The sequence below is a fragment of the Plasmodium gonderi genome, assembly GCF_002157705.1.
Source record: "Plasmodium gonderi DNA, contig: Chr05, whole genome shotgun sequence".
Taxonomy (NCBI): Eukaryota; Apicomplexa; class Aconoidasida; order Haemosporida; family Plasmodiidae; genus Plasmodium; species Plasmodium gonderi.
The window spans coordinates 385,344-402,585 of NW_021628930.1; the positions used below are offsets into that span (position 1 = coordinate 385,344).

Genomic DNA, 17,242 nt, shown 5'->3' on the forward strand with positions numbered 1-17,242 from the left:
TTTTTACATAATCTTTTAAATTTTCATTTTTTTTTTATATCTTTATCAGGTCCATTTTCTGTCACGCGGATGGAAAACCACGCGACGAGTAAGTTCCTACACGGAATTCAAAATTGGCAAAAAAAAAAAAAAAAAAAAAAAAAAAAAAAAAAGGCGAAACCCACGAGGTATACTTATGGGAAAAGAGAAACATTAAGAAGATGTACAACACAATGGGTAACAGAAGTATGAAATGTAAGAACGATGAAAAATTGAGAAGCACGCTGGATTCCAACAAAGAGGAAGAACAGATTCTCACATGAAGAACTCAAGGAATGAGGTAAAAAAAAAATTCCTCCAAAATTTAAACATTCAAAAATAATTACACATCACTTTGTTGTATGGCCTCACAAATAATAATTTTGTCTATCCATCAGAAAATGGCAATTTTTTTCAATATGTACGAATGTCTCCCTTTAAGCCACAGATATATGTATGCATTTGGAATTGACAAAAAAAAGCTTGGTCTCCAATTGCAGGGACGCACGAAATGTAAAGTAACAAATAAATATATGCAAAGTGAAGCAAGTGCAAACTGAAAAAAGTGAAACAAAAACTTCAGAAGGAAGAGAGGACCTCACGGCAGAATAACTATGACGAAATTGCACAAAATAAAAAAATGAATTCCCATAGTCTGGAACCATTCGTACTACACAATTGGTCTCTGGGCTTTGCTTATTTAAGTCCTGTTCTCTCCTTTAAAAGTGCACACAGGTATGCATAAAAATAAATAAAAGAAAAGTGGTGAACGAAAAATGGTGAACGAAAAGTGGTGAACGAAAAGTGGTGAACGAAAAATGGTCAGCGAGAAATGGTGAACGAAATATGGTGAACGAAATATGGTGAACGAAATATGGTGAACAAAAAGTGATGAACGAAATCGAATAATGCCTCTGAAATCGGGAAAGCTCATACCAAATCAAGTGAAACCAACATCCTCACGAGGAGAGAATTTTCTCAGGTTAATATTAACCTGGTTGCTCTTTCAGTTCCAGCGGTCGGCTGAGTGTATCGCTCACGTGAGTTTCTTATAACGGTTTCCACGAATGTGTGTACCATTTGTAAGCACGTGCAAAAATGGATGTATATGTATATGTATATATATATATATATATATATATATATGTGCACAAATAAATACACAGCATGGAGCTTTTTTTTTTTTTTTTTTTCGTTCCCCTTCCTCCAACTTATGGTCATAACATTTTCTTAATTTTTTTTTTTTTTTTTTTTTTTTTTTTTTATTGTTTTAAAGAAGAAAGTGTGTACGTGTGTGTGGAGGGGCGAGAATTATTATGCAAGAAAATTGAGGTAACAAAATGGAAATGCAAGGTAAAAGGGTAAATGGAAAGCGCAAAATCTAAAGAACAAATGTAGCGAGACAAATATGACTGAAAAATGTAACGGAACAAATGTGACGGACAAGTGTGACGGACAAGTGTGACGGAATTAATTTTAAAGCGAGAATGGAAGAGAATGAATAGCATACCATGTGGCCATCCACCAAACGAATTGCTCATAGTGTGCTGTCGTGTGTGTGTAGAATATACATAAAGCTTATCCACACAAATAATTATATGTGCTAGTGTCATTCACGTAAATTTATTTCCCTTTTTTTTTTTTTTTTTTTTTTTTTTCTCTCCCTTCGGTGTATTGTGCAAGAAGTACATAAATGGTTCTCTTGTGTATGTGCCACATGCACACGCAAGGTTTAGTGGATGGGAAGATTTGTTTTTATCTGTTTTTTAAATATATAAATAAATAAATAAATATATATATATATATATATATATATATATATGTATATACTTATATGTATATATTTATATGTATATATTTATATGTATATATTTATATACATTTATGAACAGCGGTGGCACCATACGTTGATACTGCTGCGATATTTTTGAAGGACATATAAAATATGTACACACCCCTCAGGAATTTGGAGGCGGGGGGGGGGGGGGGGGGGAATTTAATTTCTTTTTTTACGGATAAGCAAAACACTTTTATTTTTTTTTTAAATTTTTACCATTTTTAAAAAAAAAAATAATAAAAAAAAAAAAAAAAAAAAAAAAAAAAAAAAAAAAAAAAAAAAAAAAAAAAAAAAAAAAAAAAAAAAAAAAACGCAACAGCAATTTTTGTGAAAAATGTATTTTTCAGTTGTGTAATATGCAAACCAAACGGAAAAATGTGGAGACGATTGAAACTAGGCAAACAGAAAAAGGTAAAAATGCAAAAAGAAAAAAATATATCGAAAAAAAAAAAATAAAATAAAAATAATAAAAAAAATAAAAATAATAAAAATAATAAAAATATATAAAAAATAAAATAAAGCAATATAATTTAAAAAAAAAAAAAAAAAAAAATATTACTATTAACATGCCTAGGAAGGTAACATAAATGACAACACATACATGCATATATGTATATATATGACACACCCCTGAGCACGTGAAATATACTGCTAACACTAGTATGCGGGGGAGGAAGAAAAAACTAAAAATTTGCAGAAAATGCATTTCGCTTAGACAACATGTCCTAATAGAACTTAAAGCATCCTCCTGAAGTACCAACGTGCAAAATTTCCCGTTCAAGTAGAATGAGAAACGGAAAAAAAAAAAAAAAAAAAAAAAAAAAAGAGTATCAAAAGTGAATAAATAAAATAAATTAAGAAGTAGGGATAAGCATAAGAAGTAAAAAAAAGGATAAGAATAAGAAACATCGTAGAATAAAAGGCAAAACAATTTTGAAAAAGCGTCACAAGGGAATTATATTAATCTCGCTATCACTTTTAAATATTCAAAACAGGGAAGAAGAAGTATATCTTTTTAGCACCCTGGCCCATGGGAAATGTGTATGCAACGTGTATACATATGTATATATATATATATATATATATATATATATAGAGAGAGAGAGAGAGAGAGAAAGAGATAGTGGTAGAGATAGAGGTGTTATCGTGTGAGTTAGACGCAGGTGAACAGAGGTAAACACAGACATAACGCCATGCCTGGAGAGACATATATTATTTTCATTTCCCTTCCGCACACGTTGATCCTTATTTTATCCAAAAAAAAAAAAAGATGTAATATTTTGTAGGAATGGTGATAATTGGTTTTTCTTTTTGTTAGAAGTTTCAACAGGTGCTTTTAAAATTTTGTGGAAAAGTCTTTGAAATGTATTTTTGCTTGTGTTTGTATTTTTTTCATATGGCCGTACAGGAAACATATTAATCGCGGCTTTTACGTAAGTATGTGTGCATGCATTAATGCTATTCTTGAGGTCTCTTCACATAATCGTTGGCTTCGCGCAAGAGTGTTTTTGCTCAAAAGGGGAAATAAGACGAAGAGAAATTGGCCGAAGAAAAATAACTCGATAAGCATAACTATGCATGAACGGGAAGAACACTATATACTAGGCTAACAACTACTATGTGAAGGGATGCAAAAAAGAAAAAAAAAAAAAAAAAAACCTTCAAAAAAGGTGAAAAAAATATGAACAAGTCAGAAAAAAGCGTGGAATTTTATTACGACATCGGAAAAGCGATAAAAATATATGAACATGTCATAAAAAAAAAAGCGCAATTTTGTTACGACGTCAGGACATGTCAGAAAAAAAGGTATAAAGTTATTGCAGATGTCAGAAACCGCATAACTGTTCCAACACACGGATAAATACCTTTAAACTAAATATGGAACATACCTGATTTTACTGTGTAACTTCCCTGGACCCATTTCCATGTGGAAAACATGCTAACACAGAGTTGTCATGATAAGAAAAATATCTCTGCAGTTTCTCTTTTACTTCTTTCCCACTTTTTAAACATATTTAGAACAAAAGAAAAATGGGTAGCGATTTACAAAAATTACATGAAAAAAAAAAAAAAAAAAAAATCCTGTATTTTTTATGCTTGCAAGTAAATAGCAACTTATGCGAAGGTCTGAAAAATGACCCTATACAAAACAAACCCTAAACCCTGATCCCAAAGAATGTTGTAAATAAATATTTTTAAAAAAAGGTCGCATACAATAGTATTCTAACCGTCTAGAAATGGGCGTAAATAAAGATAGAGCTATGTATGTGTCATCTCGTATAAAAGGACAAATCAACCAAAAAAAAAAAAAAAAAAAAACATATTCATTTTATATATTTGTCTTTTGTTAACATATTGTTAAGCATAATTTTTAAAAATATTATATAATTACATTGAACTTTTTCTACTTTTGTGATAAAAGGATTTTTCCTTTAGGATATTCTTCCTTCATGCCAATATACAACAGATATAATCTTCTTCTCATCGCATTGGCATGTGCACCTTTATTCATATTCACCTGACTATGTTCATGTGCTAAGTTTTTTCAGAACATTTTTCACTTCAAAATATGTCAACACAAATTGTATAAATGTTTACTTTATCACTGGGAAGAATTAACTCTTCAGTGTTTTTCATAAAATATATACTTAAAGAGTTCTTAAAATGGTAATTAAAAAAAAAAAAAAAAAAAAAGAGCATAAAATAATAACAATAAAATAATCATACCAATAATGACAATGTTAGTGATGATAAAATAAAGCATATAAAAGAAATGCCATAAATTTACGAATGTCTAAGTGTCAGTGATACGAATAATGTGCTAAATTTTATAGACTCTTCAGTTACTGCTCCTTTCTTTGCAGTGGACGAAAAAAAAGGGGGAAGACAATGTTGTTATTTTGTTTTATTACTTTGTTATATTATTTTGCTTTATCATTATTTTTTATTTATTTTTCTTTTCTCTGTTAGCACATATACTACATGAAGCAGCGATTTGCTAACAAGCCAGTGCAACAATAAAATTATTCAGTGAGCAATAAAAAAAAAGGAAAATAAAAAAAAAAAAAAATAAAAAAAAATAAAATACAGCTCATATATATTTATTTTATTTCTTCGTAATGTAAAATAGGTATGAAAATGACTGATTTAGATAGACATAAATTCGGTTCCGTTTTGTCACGTTGCGATTTTTTTTTTTTTTTTTTTTTTTTTTTTTTTTTTTTTACAAATTTTGGGCGTCAATTTTGCTTTAACTCATAAAAGGTTTTGGCTAAATATTTTCCCCTGTCTTTTGCAAACTTGGCAAATGTTAATTGTTCCTGAGGATAAGGGGAACAAAAAGGGGTGCACAAATGAAAGAACACAGGCAAAGATACATACATATGTACCTGCATACGTAACTACATACGCACCTACATAGGAACCTACAAACAGACAAACTATCTTGTAAACATGATAGCCGATATAGCACTTGTAGCGGTTCGCACTGAACCACCCACCGTGCAACACACATCAGTTCATTGACCTCTTTTTCTTTTTTCTTAATTTTTTTTTATCATACCCTCAATATTTCCTTGCTGGAAACATGCAATGTTTTTATATTCTTCGTAAATTTTTTTTTCATGATTCCACTCATGAGAAAAAAAAAAGCCAATGCCACGTTTATCATCAGATAAGAATTTTCCCCTGCACATAGAAAAAAGTTACAGAAAAAAAAAAAGGAGGAAAGAAAATGAATATGTCCATGCGTGGTTGTGTATTAAGTGAGCACACAACACTGATTAGGATTTTAAAAAAAAATATATATATATATATATATATATATATATATATATATATATATATATATATAAATATATATATACATATCAGAATGGATAGAAGTATAAATTTCTCTTACAACTGTTCAACATAATTCCTGTGTTTATAACGTAATTTTTGTAGAAAGGATTGGCCGACATGTCCACGTAACTACGAGGGGGCGAGGGAAAGGGTATATGCACGTGTGTTTACATGGCTGTGTGTTTACGTGACTATGTGTCGACATGTTTCCATGTTTCTATGCCATCACCACGCTATGCTACCATGCCTCTATGTTCACGACAAGATATTGGTGATCGAATTATTTTCAATTGCTCAAGTGGAATGCGTGCACTTCCATAAGCAGCAGTGTTGTTTTTTTTCCAAATGTGGCTTCACACATGACCTACCTCATCAAGACATCTTTGTAGTAGTTATGAACAGACAGTTGTGTAAAAAGGAAGAAAAGGAAGACAACAAAGGTGAAAACCTGTATGGTCGTGTGTTTTATGCCTGCGCGAGTGGGGGAAGGAGGTGGTGTAAGAAGAAAGCGTGCATGTGTAGATGTGTGAAGGAGATGACATAAACAATTTTATCATGAATAGGGTGTAGTAATTAACACATATTAATGAGTATAGGATGGGTACACGCAAGAACATCAAAGAGGCATGAAATAATTTTGAGGAACATCAAAGAGGAATGAAATAATTTTGAGGAACATCAAAGAGGAATGAAATAATTTTGAGGAACATCAAAGAGGAATGAAATAATTTTTTTGAGGGACACGACTACCCCTGTGCTGCCGATACTGGAGGAACACATCACTTACGCTCGCGCTTCAGTGTAGATTTATGAGCACGTCTCTCGCCATCAGTTTTTAAAATGTCCAGTATTTTGTTAATAATGGTATCACAATCATTAACTAGACAATAGAGATCTTTTTCTAATTTTTTAAAAAATATTTTTTTAATTTCATAAATGATATCATTGATTCTGTTGACAATGCACAAATCATCATCATTACTTGCACCTTCAAATAAATATCGTCCATTTTTTGCACCGTAAATATATATTGGTAGCAAATCTATATTGTATCTTATATTGATTTTGCTAGCCAAACATTGTGTAGTTTGACAAAGGAGTTTAATCCTATCTTGTTCATGTTTAATTTCATCAATTTTAGAAAAAATGAACAGAATTTTTTCGATATGTTTTTCATAAATTTCCTTAATTATTAAGAGTAAACGATTACTTAATGATTTTCCAGATGAATCAAAAAAAACTAAAATAATATCTACGTAATCTGATAAGTCATATATTATGCTATTAATATCAAAATCAAGTTTATTCATTATATCTTTTAATCCAGGAGTATCAATAAAATCAATATTTTTCAATTCTACATTTTTACTTACATACATCTTTGTACATAAATTATTTTTAAAATTACGATTCCTGTTAGCAATCTGCTTAAGGAAATCAAATGTTTTTATTGTTACATCTCCGTTAAATTCAGAATAATAATTTCCACTTGTTATTAAAGTAAAATTATTTGTTTCATATTCATATCCTGTCTTTTGTATATTATCTTGTAAAAACCAATTAATGAATGTGCTCTTCCCTGAGGATGAATTTCCAATTACTAGTACTCGTACCTTTTTTGATATTGTTTTATTAATACTTAAAAATAATCCTTTAGCAACATTTCGTATGTTCAATTTATCAATACCTTTATTATTCATAACTATATTTCCATTATATAACTCCTTTATTTCACTTATTATATTATCATACAAATTAAGCTTATCATTCATATTCCCACACATTTTCTTCTCAAACTCCTCTTTCTGTTCACAATACTCTTCTTTGTTGTTTGACATATCTGATTGATCTGAAAATTCAGTCGATTTTTCGTTTCTACATGTGTTTATACTCTCTTTGCTTTTGTACGGATCTGAGTTCAGCGTTGTTTCACTGGGAACACTTTGCATTTTTTCTTGAACCTCGTGGGGGGAGAAAATGGTTGGAGATGGTTTGATTGGAAAGGGCTGGGGAAAGGGTTTTGATTAGAAATGGCTTGATTGGAAAGGGCTGGGGAAAGGGTTTTGATTAGAAATGGCTTGATTGAAAATGGCTTGATTGAAAATGGATTGATTGGAAATGGATTGATTGGAAATGGCTTGATTAGAAATGGCTAGATGGAAGACAGAGTAGTGGGACGTCAGTTAGATGCATGATTGTGCTGCTAACGGATAAGCCAAGTAAACAGCTTAATCGGGTAAGAAGACTTAGAGCATGAGCCACGTTCATACACTTCTAAACCGTTTTGTTTTTCTGATGATCTCTTCATGAATTGAAAATAGGATCTTAACCTAATGCAAATTAAAACTCAAATAAGAAGAAGTTATTTCTCCCCTGAATTGAAACACATGAACTTGTACACATTCACACCTTTTATGTCAAGAGTATGGAACTTGCACACGTCTCCTTTGGTTCAAATGGTCCACAGGTATTGTCTCAATTTGTGGTATGTCATGCACTGTGTTGTGTGCCTCCCTTTTTTCTTGTTCCTTTTTCTTGTTCCTTTATTCTGTTTTTTTTTTTTTTTTTTTTAATTTTATGAAGAGGTATCCTATGGAAAATCCTTCAACACAGTGCACACGCAGATGTGTACTGAAATGCAGCTCTGATTTGGTGCACTAATTTGGTGCACTAATTTGATGCACTTCACTGATGCACTTCACTAATGCACTGCACCAATGTGATTATCCAACCTGCTTGATGAATGAAGTGCAATAGTGTACTTTTGTATGCACGTACACAAGGGCTCAGTACCAGTTGCAAACGCGCAACTTCTGACAACACATATAAGTAAGGAAAGAGTAGTTACATAGGTCCCTACACGCTTATGTACAAAAAAAATTGACACTGATTCTGAGAAAAAAAAAAAAAAAAAAGGAAAATACGCACGGGAAACAGGGTTGAACATGCTAAGGGCGAGGTTGGGTTGTATGCACGTGGTTCTGTGTGCAAGTGGTTCTGTGTGCAAGTGGTTCTGTGTGCATGTTCTTATGTGTGCATTTGAAGGGAGGCTCGCATGAACCAAATGTAAGAAAAAAGAAATTAAAATAAACATGAAAGTGATACAAAATAAGCTCAGTCTTGTAATGACAAAAAAAAAAAAAAAAAAAAAAAAAAAAAGGAATTCAAACAAGTTAACGCCTCATCTATTCAATTTTAATAATTATTTACAAATTCTTCTCATATGGTCATATTTGGGAAATAAGGTGTGTCGTGAGAACAAAAAAAAAAAAAAGAAATATAAAAATTTAAATAAAATAAAGAAGAAATAAAGAAGAAAAAAAGAAAACATAAAGAAGAAATAAAGAAAAAATATAGTAAAAATAAAACCAAAATGAAACAAAAATGAAACAAGAAGAAACAGAAATGAAAATAAATATGTGAGTTTCCCCTAAAATTGTGTGTGCATGTGTGTAATAATTGCATTCAAGAGAGAAGAAAAAAAAAAAAAAAAAAAAAATACTACCACAGTTGTGCTCATATGTGTTTTTGCGACACATATAATTTGACCCCCTTTCTCTACCACGAGGAACCTAAGTCTAGTGGCAATCATATAAAAATATGATAATAGAATTATAAAAATATGAAAAAAATATGAAAAAATATGAAAAAAATAAGTAAAAAATAAGTAAAAAATAAGTAAAAAATAAGATAAAATTAAAAAAAATTAAAAAAAAATTAAAAAAACATAAAATAACATAACAAAATGGTGGTATATGACATAAGCATACCATATGAATTAATATACTGTGCAAGTTTGTAAAAAAAAAAAAAAAAAATAGAGTCATACTTTACACCTCAAGGAAGAATTCCTTTTACTTTGAAAGACATAAAAAATAATACAACAAAAAAAAAAAAAAAAAACAGACTTTAAAAAAGTTTGTGTATTTTTTTTATATCTTATGTAACCTTCTAGTATTAGGATATAAATATGTATTCTTGGTTTGTGATCAACTTGCAAAAGGTTTAAGCAAAAAAAAAAAAAAAAAAAAGGACAAAAAAAAAAGCAAGAAAAGAAAAAGGAGGAAATAAAAAAGGAAGAGAGAAAAAAAAAAAAAAAACGTGATAATACCATATGCTGATAAACGCATGTATGGTTAACTGTTTTAACAAGTTTTTCTTGTCACGCAGGAAAATACAAAAACAGTTTTGTTCTTGAAATGTTTGCTTTATGTTGCATTGTTTTTTCACATTTTGTTATATTATTTCGTTATTCTTTCATTATTTTTTTTCTTTTTTTTTTTTTTTTTTTTTTTTTTCCATTTTGTTTTAAAGTTATTTACCTCCGAATAATTCCCATTTTGAATAATTTTACGATTCCGTTTATACTCCGATAAAATGATTTTACGAAATAGTAAAAGGAGGCCTAAAATTTACAAACAAAAAAAAAAAAAAAAAAAAAAAAAAAAAAAAAAATTCCTATTGTTCCAATTTTAGATTTTCTCCTTTGGCATACTTAGTCATGAATAGTTCTTCTCTGACATTAATTATGTCATGGGGATTTTCCCTGAGCACTTTTCTGTGTTCACCTCATTTTTGCAGGAGAAAAGTACGCATAATGAAAGAACTGATGGGATAATGAACAACTGTCATGGAAAATAAGTAAAGGATATATACTTGAAAAAAAAAAAAAAAAAAAAAAAAAAACCACACACATGCATAATACATGTCACAAAAAAATATAAAAAAAACCAATTATTCTTTATTAATGATAGAAAAAAAAAAAAAAAAAAAAAAAAGCAACAAAGGTGTAGGAGACGGTACACAAAAGACCTTCAAGTATTTTTTTTCATAAATTTTATATGTTTTGCACAAATCACACACAGTGTAGTTCAACTCTAGGCTATATATATGTATAATTTTTTTTTTTTTTTTTTGGAAAAAAAATATAATATAAAATAGTCCCTACGCCCTTGTTCAGATTTATTTTGTGAATTCCGTGCCATTCCCCATTTTAACTTATGGAACTCATGTAAGACCAGTTTGGTAAGGGTGGAAAACTGTTCAGCCATGCACGTATGTTAAGGGTTCAGGTCTAAATTTATATAAATATATATGTATATATATATATATATATATATATATATATATATATATGTACACATATTTGCATACATATTTGCATACATATTTGCATACATATTTAGAGGAAAACCAATCAGTATTACATATAATGCCTGAGGAACAATCCCAAAAAATTTTATGCTCCTCTTAGACAACCATTTCTGCACGATGGGCTATATATAATTCACAACTGTTTTTAATTAAAAAAAAAAAAAAAAGGAAAATCTTTTATTCTGTAGAATGGTTAAGGGTGTGTCTCGCGCTATTATTTTTCCTTCCTTTTCAGTTGTATTTCCAAGTAGAAAAGTACAAAAATAAAAAATGAAAAAGGGGACAACACAAGAAAGGCGCTACTTTTTTATGTGTACATAAAAAAAAAAAAAAAAGGTAGTATTCATTTCTTTTGAAAAATACTCTAGGCACTTATGGTTATATTTTTCCTTTTATTTTATTTTCCTTATTTTTACAATTGTTTCACCCAAGTTCTCATGCTGTTTTAGCACATTCATCTCATAGTAAGATATTTTTTAAGAAAAAAAAAAAAAAAAAAAAAAAATTACCTAATACACAAGTTGCACATTAAAAATGTGATCAGTTCATTTCTTAATTCAAAAGATATAATAGGTATATAAAATTAATAAAACAAGAAGGTTAATGGATAGGTGAAGAGATGAAACAAAATTATAGCTTTCAGCCAAATTAAGTAGAAAATAAAAAATTAACATTTAACTTAAGTGCTGAAAATACATATGCGCATGTTCTGACATTATACAAATCTAGAATGCCTTTTCGAAATGTTATTTTAAAAAAATATATATAATCAACGATAAGAATCCCATTCCCATTCGACTTTTTACACGGATAAACCTGCTTCTCATCAGATTAAGCGTGAAGGACAAATGGTATAGGAACGATGATATATATACATATACTCAGGTAAAAAAAAAAAAAAAAAAAAAGAGGAACACCCTAACAGAACTTCTAAATGATGAAAGTTAACAATTCAAATGTAAGAAACAATTTTATATACAACAAGAAAGTGAACGAACTAACAGAAAAAATTATTTTCTTGGCAAAGAATTTATCAATTTGCAGAAAAAAATATGTTAAATTTTTGAAGAGAAAAAAGCGTGATGGGGTTAGCGAAAGTGGGAGTGAAACAAGAGGAAGAGGTGGAGTGGGTGAAATTGAGGCATTCCTCAGAGAAAGCGACACACTAAAGAAAGACAAAAGACAGGGGAAATTTTTCAGAGGAGGAAATTGCACTAAATGTTGTTCAGAAAACTGTGAAAAGTGCTGCGTGGAAAACTGTCCAAACTACAGTTTTTTTCACATTTTCACAAATTACGAAGAATTCGTTCGCGACATGCTGCACTTGTGCATATACGAGACTAACACATACATTGAATTTCTTTACACACTAATAATTAACAGTGAGCTATTTAATTATTTCCTATACATTTGCAAATTCACTAGTGGAGACAAAAACGACCCTTTTCTTCTATTGATATACAAACACTTTTTAATTCTCATTGAATATTATTACTATTTCAACAACTGTCACTATTTCAAGGAGCTATATCATAGCTTGGAAGACATTTACGACAATAAGAATGTATGCGAGACGAGCATGCAAGCGAAACAACAACAAAATGGTAAAAGAAAGAAAAAAAAAAAAAAAAAAAAAAAATAATAAACAAATAAGTAAAAAAAAAAAAAAGAGCCATACGAATAGACTGCTTAATCAGGGGACCGTCCACTTGACAAGCAAAAATTTTGGGCATTGCTAAGACGACCATCCTAAAATGGGAAGAAAAATACGCCGCAAAAAAACAACACAAAAGAATAACGCAAAAAAATAACACAAAAAAATAACACAAAAGAATAACGCAAAAAAATAACACAAAAAAATAACACAAAAAAATAACACAAAAAAATAACACAAAAAAATAACACATAAAAACAACACATTTTAATGCTTATGAGCATTTCCTTTTTCACCTCCCAATAACTCAGATTACACTTCTGGAATGGAGCAGGATGAAAAGCTTTTATTCTCCTACTCAAGTGAAAGTAGCTATTTTTCAAATTACAGCCAAGGTCAGGTAAATTTCACAGAAAATTCCACATTTTATGAACAAAGAAGAATGGAAAAAAAAAAAAAAAAAAAAAATGAAAAAAAAAATATGAACAGTAAGGCGAATCGCTATAACTTTAAAATAAATGGAGACAACAATTCCCCTTTCAAGAACACGGAAGAATATTTTTTTAGTCAAAATGACTTGTCCACTTTTAGAAAAAAAGAAAAAGAGAGAGGAGATAATGATAATGTGTGCAATGAAGCAAAGAGAGACAAAAATATAACTAATAAAAAGAAAAGTATAAATCCAAGAATTATTTTAAATAAATTTTTTTTTAACTCATCTGGTGTAATTAACAAATCGGCTGACATACACAATCTAAGTGATAACAGCTATGGAAAGAAAGAAAAAAATAATTCTTGTCAACAAGAATCATTATATACACTCGATGAAAATTTTAATATTAACAATTTTTATAAATTAAAAAACATGTTTTTAATGTTTAACAAGCTCAAGTATGAGCATTTATACATACTGTTATATTTTTCCTTATCTATAATACCAACCCTTTTTCATGTATACCTAACCAGGATGTTAAAAACGAAGAATGACAAATTCCACATCAGTCCTTACCTTATATATATATGTAAAACGATAAAAAAAAAGTCCATTTATTTTTTAAAAGAAATCAATTTGGATAAGGTACACTACAGCTGTTATGACATGATGTCTTCTAGAACAGCTAATCATAACCAAGTAGGTATGAATATGAATGGCATACTTGACGATAAGAAAATGTGTAGTGGGATTGTGCAAATGAACATTCATCCTTTGAAGGAAGAAGTACATGGAAAAATCAAAGAAGAGGAGGAAGAAGAACATGGAAAAATCAAAAACGAGGAGGAAGAAGAACATGGAAAAATCAAAAACGAGGAGGAAGAAGAACATGGAAAAATCAAAAACGAGGAGGAAGAAGAACAGGAAAAATATTTTGATTGGATGACTAGCACTAGCATCATACGAATGGATAAAGAACTGTGCAATGGGAATCACAAAAGGTCACATAATAAAAGTGTAAGAAATGATCAGAGGGAGGGAGGAAAATATGATTATATGAATTTGAACGAATCAGATGGTAACTTTTGGGAATATATTAACAACCAAGATATTGAAACAAAATTAGACACTTTGAAATGTGCTAAAGGTGTCTACAAGGACTACTTGTCTGTGTTTAGAAACAGCATAAAAATGCTGCACACACTAGAAGTTAAAAGTGATTTTGAAAAGTTAAACTGCAAAATTGAGAAAGAGGATGAGCAGCACATTAGGAAGGAGGCAAGCGCTTGTATAAATACAAAGAAGAGGAATGAATCTTCATGTGAACCCACTTATAAGTTAGATTCCATGGATAGAGGCGATAAAGTAAAACATACAGATGCATTGTGCGAATCAGAAAGAATGGAGGACGAGAAGATGTCCATACATAGTGTCCCGTTAATAACGCGAGAATCTATTTCATCAAATGATGCAAGGAAGGAATTTCATGAAATTTTGAAAAAGAATCTAATGATGAATAGAATTCATTCATTTTATGAAAAGGAAGTAAAGAGAAAAAAATTGAAGAATTGTCTTGGATTGAAAAATTTAATAAAAAGTATAAGTATTATATGCAATGAGCAGTTTTTTTCTTTCTATATGAACAGGATAGACATGAAAAGATCAACTGAAGGAGATTACGACCTGTTAGATACAGAGAAATGTAGTTCTATATATGCAAATCAGAAAGGAGAAGAGGAATCATCATCATACATAGCTAATCATTTATACATTCCAAGTCTCCACAAAGATACGACCTTAGTACATAATGAATATATTAAAAAAAAAATTAAAAGAACTAAATTATACACGTATAAAATTTTCAATAACCAAATTGAAACTGTATTGAATTCTAAGGAACTAACAGAATATATAAAAAAGCAAAAGGAAAATAAAAAAAAAAAAAAAAAAATTCATCAGGAAAAAAAAAAAGAAGATTTCATATACATGCAATCTACTAGCAGATTTCCATTATTAAAAAAGAAAAAAAAAAAAAAAATGTATGATGGCATGTTTAATTTTGTGCAAAATAAAAATAAAAATTTTATTGAATCCGATTGCAATTCATATGAAAATAGTGACTCTAGTGATAACTTATCATTGCATAATTATACCAAACAGTATTATTCAGAAAATCAATTATTCAATTTAAATGATTTTCTTTTTTTTGTTATAAATTCCTTTTACTTATTCATACACCTTCACAATATATATTTCTCATCTACATATTTGAATATTCTCCTTTCTTATTCGATAAAGTTGATCTTTAAGTATAGCAATGGTCGTTTGTCTTCTGGTTCCTCCTATCCACGTAAGGAAAGCCCTTCATCCGATGGGGTCATTTGTTTCAACTTCAGTGAGATGTGTGAATCACATGAACCATGAGTTAGCCATTGCCAATATGAGAGTGGCGCGAACGCAAACGCGTAGGAAGTTGAACCGGTTGAACAAGCTGAACCTGTTGAATAAGCTGAACATGCTGAACAAGCTGAACCAGCTGAACCAGCACGTGGAGTGCCAGAATTGAGACAGTATTCATGTTATTTCCCAACCCTTTTTCCATTTCCTGTGTACACCTATCCCTCAGATGCACAATCGAATTTGCCTGACATGAAGCAAGATGTGAGGACGACACAAGGGTTAAGTCGAGGGCAATTGAAAATAACGAGAAAAAAAGAAAAAGTACGTATGATAAAGACACAGAAAGAAGGAGTAGAAGAAATTTTGTCAAGTAGTTCTCAAGATGGTGTTAAAAAAAATAGAACATGCCAAAGAGAAAAGATAAAAGAACTCACAGAAATGATTCTAAGAAAAAAAAAATTTTTGAATAAAAAAAGAAAAAAGGAAAAAATCCGGAATAATAACTATTTTGCACATTTTAACAAATATGAAAATAAAGATATTTTGCGGATGAATACATTTGATATTATTATAAATTCATTTTTTGATTTGTGTATATCATTGTGTAGTGTTGATTTTAAATTTATGAATGATAAGAGGAACCGATTGAACGGGTCTTATATTTCCAATTGTATATATAAGTACTATCACATTTTGAACAGACAATACTTTGAATCATGTATGCAAAAGTTTAATATGAATAATTATAATCACGCATTAGAAGCATATCTTTTTTACTTCCATGAATTGAAAAAGCACGATCATTTTACAAATCATTTTCTTCTAAAGAATAACATCAGATGCACAGATGCAACTTCATTCTCTAAGAAGACACAAAATTTGAAACAAAGTAGTAGAAGTGAAGACATTACTCCATCGAAAGAATCTTCTTCAAGTTGCATGAACGAGCCCACGCCTCTCCCTTCAGATAGTAGTACCACCTTTTCTTCTCCAAATGAAGAACAAATCGTGAGGTGTAGGAGGAGTAGGAGTAGAAGGAGGAGCAGCAGAACCATCAGCCGCTTGAAGAACACACACAATGAAAATGTTTCAAATGGCGAAGAAAAGAAAACGCTCTTATTATCAAATCAGGTGTTGAATAAAAATTCTGAGAAAATGGTCCTTAAAGAGAAGAAGTTGAAAAAGTTGAACAAATTGAAGCACAATAAGACGAAGCAGACGAAGAAGATTGATGATTCTATTTTCATCTACATGATGATGGGAAAAGGAAGAAGCAATAGCGAGTGCAAAAGTGATCATGATGATGATTCCTCTATGTTGAACCAGGGAAAGAAATGCCTCAACGACATGTCAAAAGAATTTTGTGATGAAAGAAACATGAACAGCGATAACAGCTTTTCATTTTTAAAAAAAATGAAAAAAAAAATTAAAAAAAGAATTTATTTAGACGAGAATAACTTAATAAATATGCTGACGAATGTTGGCTGCATATTTATGAATAATATAAAATACAATGTAGGAATTACAATAAAAAATTTAAAAAAAATGAATGACAGAAATGAAGTTGTAAATGATAAAGGCAACTTTTTTAATTATCTTGAGAGTTTATTTTCTTCTCCACAAAAAAATACCCATTTTGTGAATATATATAATCAATATTTTACCTCTTTTTTGTTTTTTTTCAAAATGCATTATTTATTTTTTTTAATAAAATACAAATGTGAAAACGAAATTTTTTTGAAAGCATACTGGTTTCTGTATGCTGTCTATTCTATCACGCACACTTGACATATCTTTTGAATATGAAGACATAGAACTCCTTTGGACATATTAAAATAATTTCATGTGGCAAACAAATTCAGTTCATTCCTCTCACATCTCGTCGCTTCACACATCAGTTGCA

General features: G+C 29.9%; 2 protein-coding genes across 2 annotated transcripts; one reads left to right on the forward strand and one right to left on the reverse strand.

Annotated features, from left to right (window-relative positions):
- Positions 1-5,094: 5,094 nt before the first annotated feature.
- Positions 5,095-7,647, reverse strand: PGO_051050 (hypothetical protein, conserved; the record flags this gene model as incomplete). The annotated part of the gene is made up of 5 exons (XM_028686483.1): positions 5,095-5,175; positions 5,418-5,542; positions 5,757-5,827; positions 6,067-6,169; positions 6,486-7,647. 5 exons carry the CDS (start codon positions 7,645-7,647, stop codon positions 5,095-5,097), a joined length of 1,542 nt encoding a protein of 513 aa, XP_028542284.1.
- A 4,139-nt stretch (positions 7,648-11,786) lies between these two features.
- Positions 11,787-17,127, forward strand: PGO_051060 (hypothetical protein, conserved; the record flags this gene model as incomplete). Its single annotated transcript, XM_028686484.1, has 3 exons — positions 11,787-12,456; positions 12,818-15,262; positions 15,449-17,127. 3 exons carry the CDS (start codon positions 11,787-11,789, stop codon positions 17,125-17,127), a joined length of 4,794 nt encoding a protein of 1,597 aa, XP_028542285.1.
- Between the last annotated feature and the right edge of the window lie 115 nt (positions 17,128-17,242).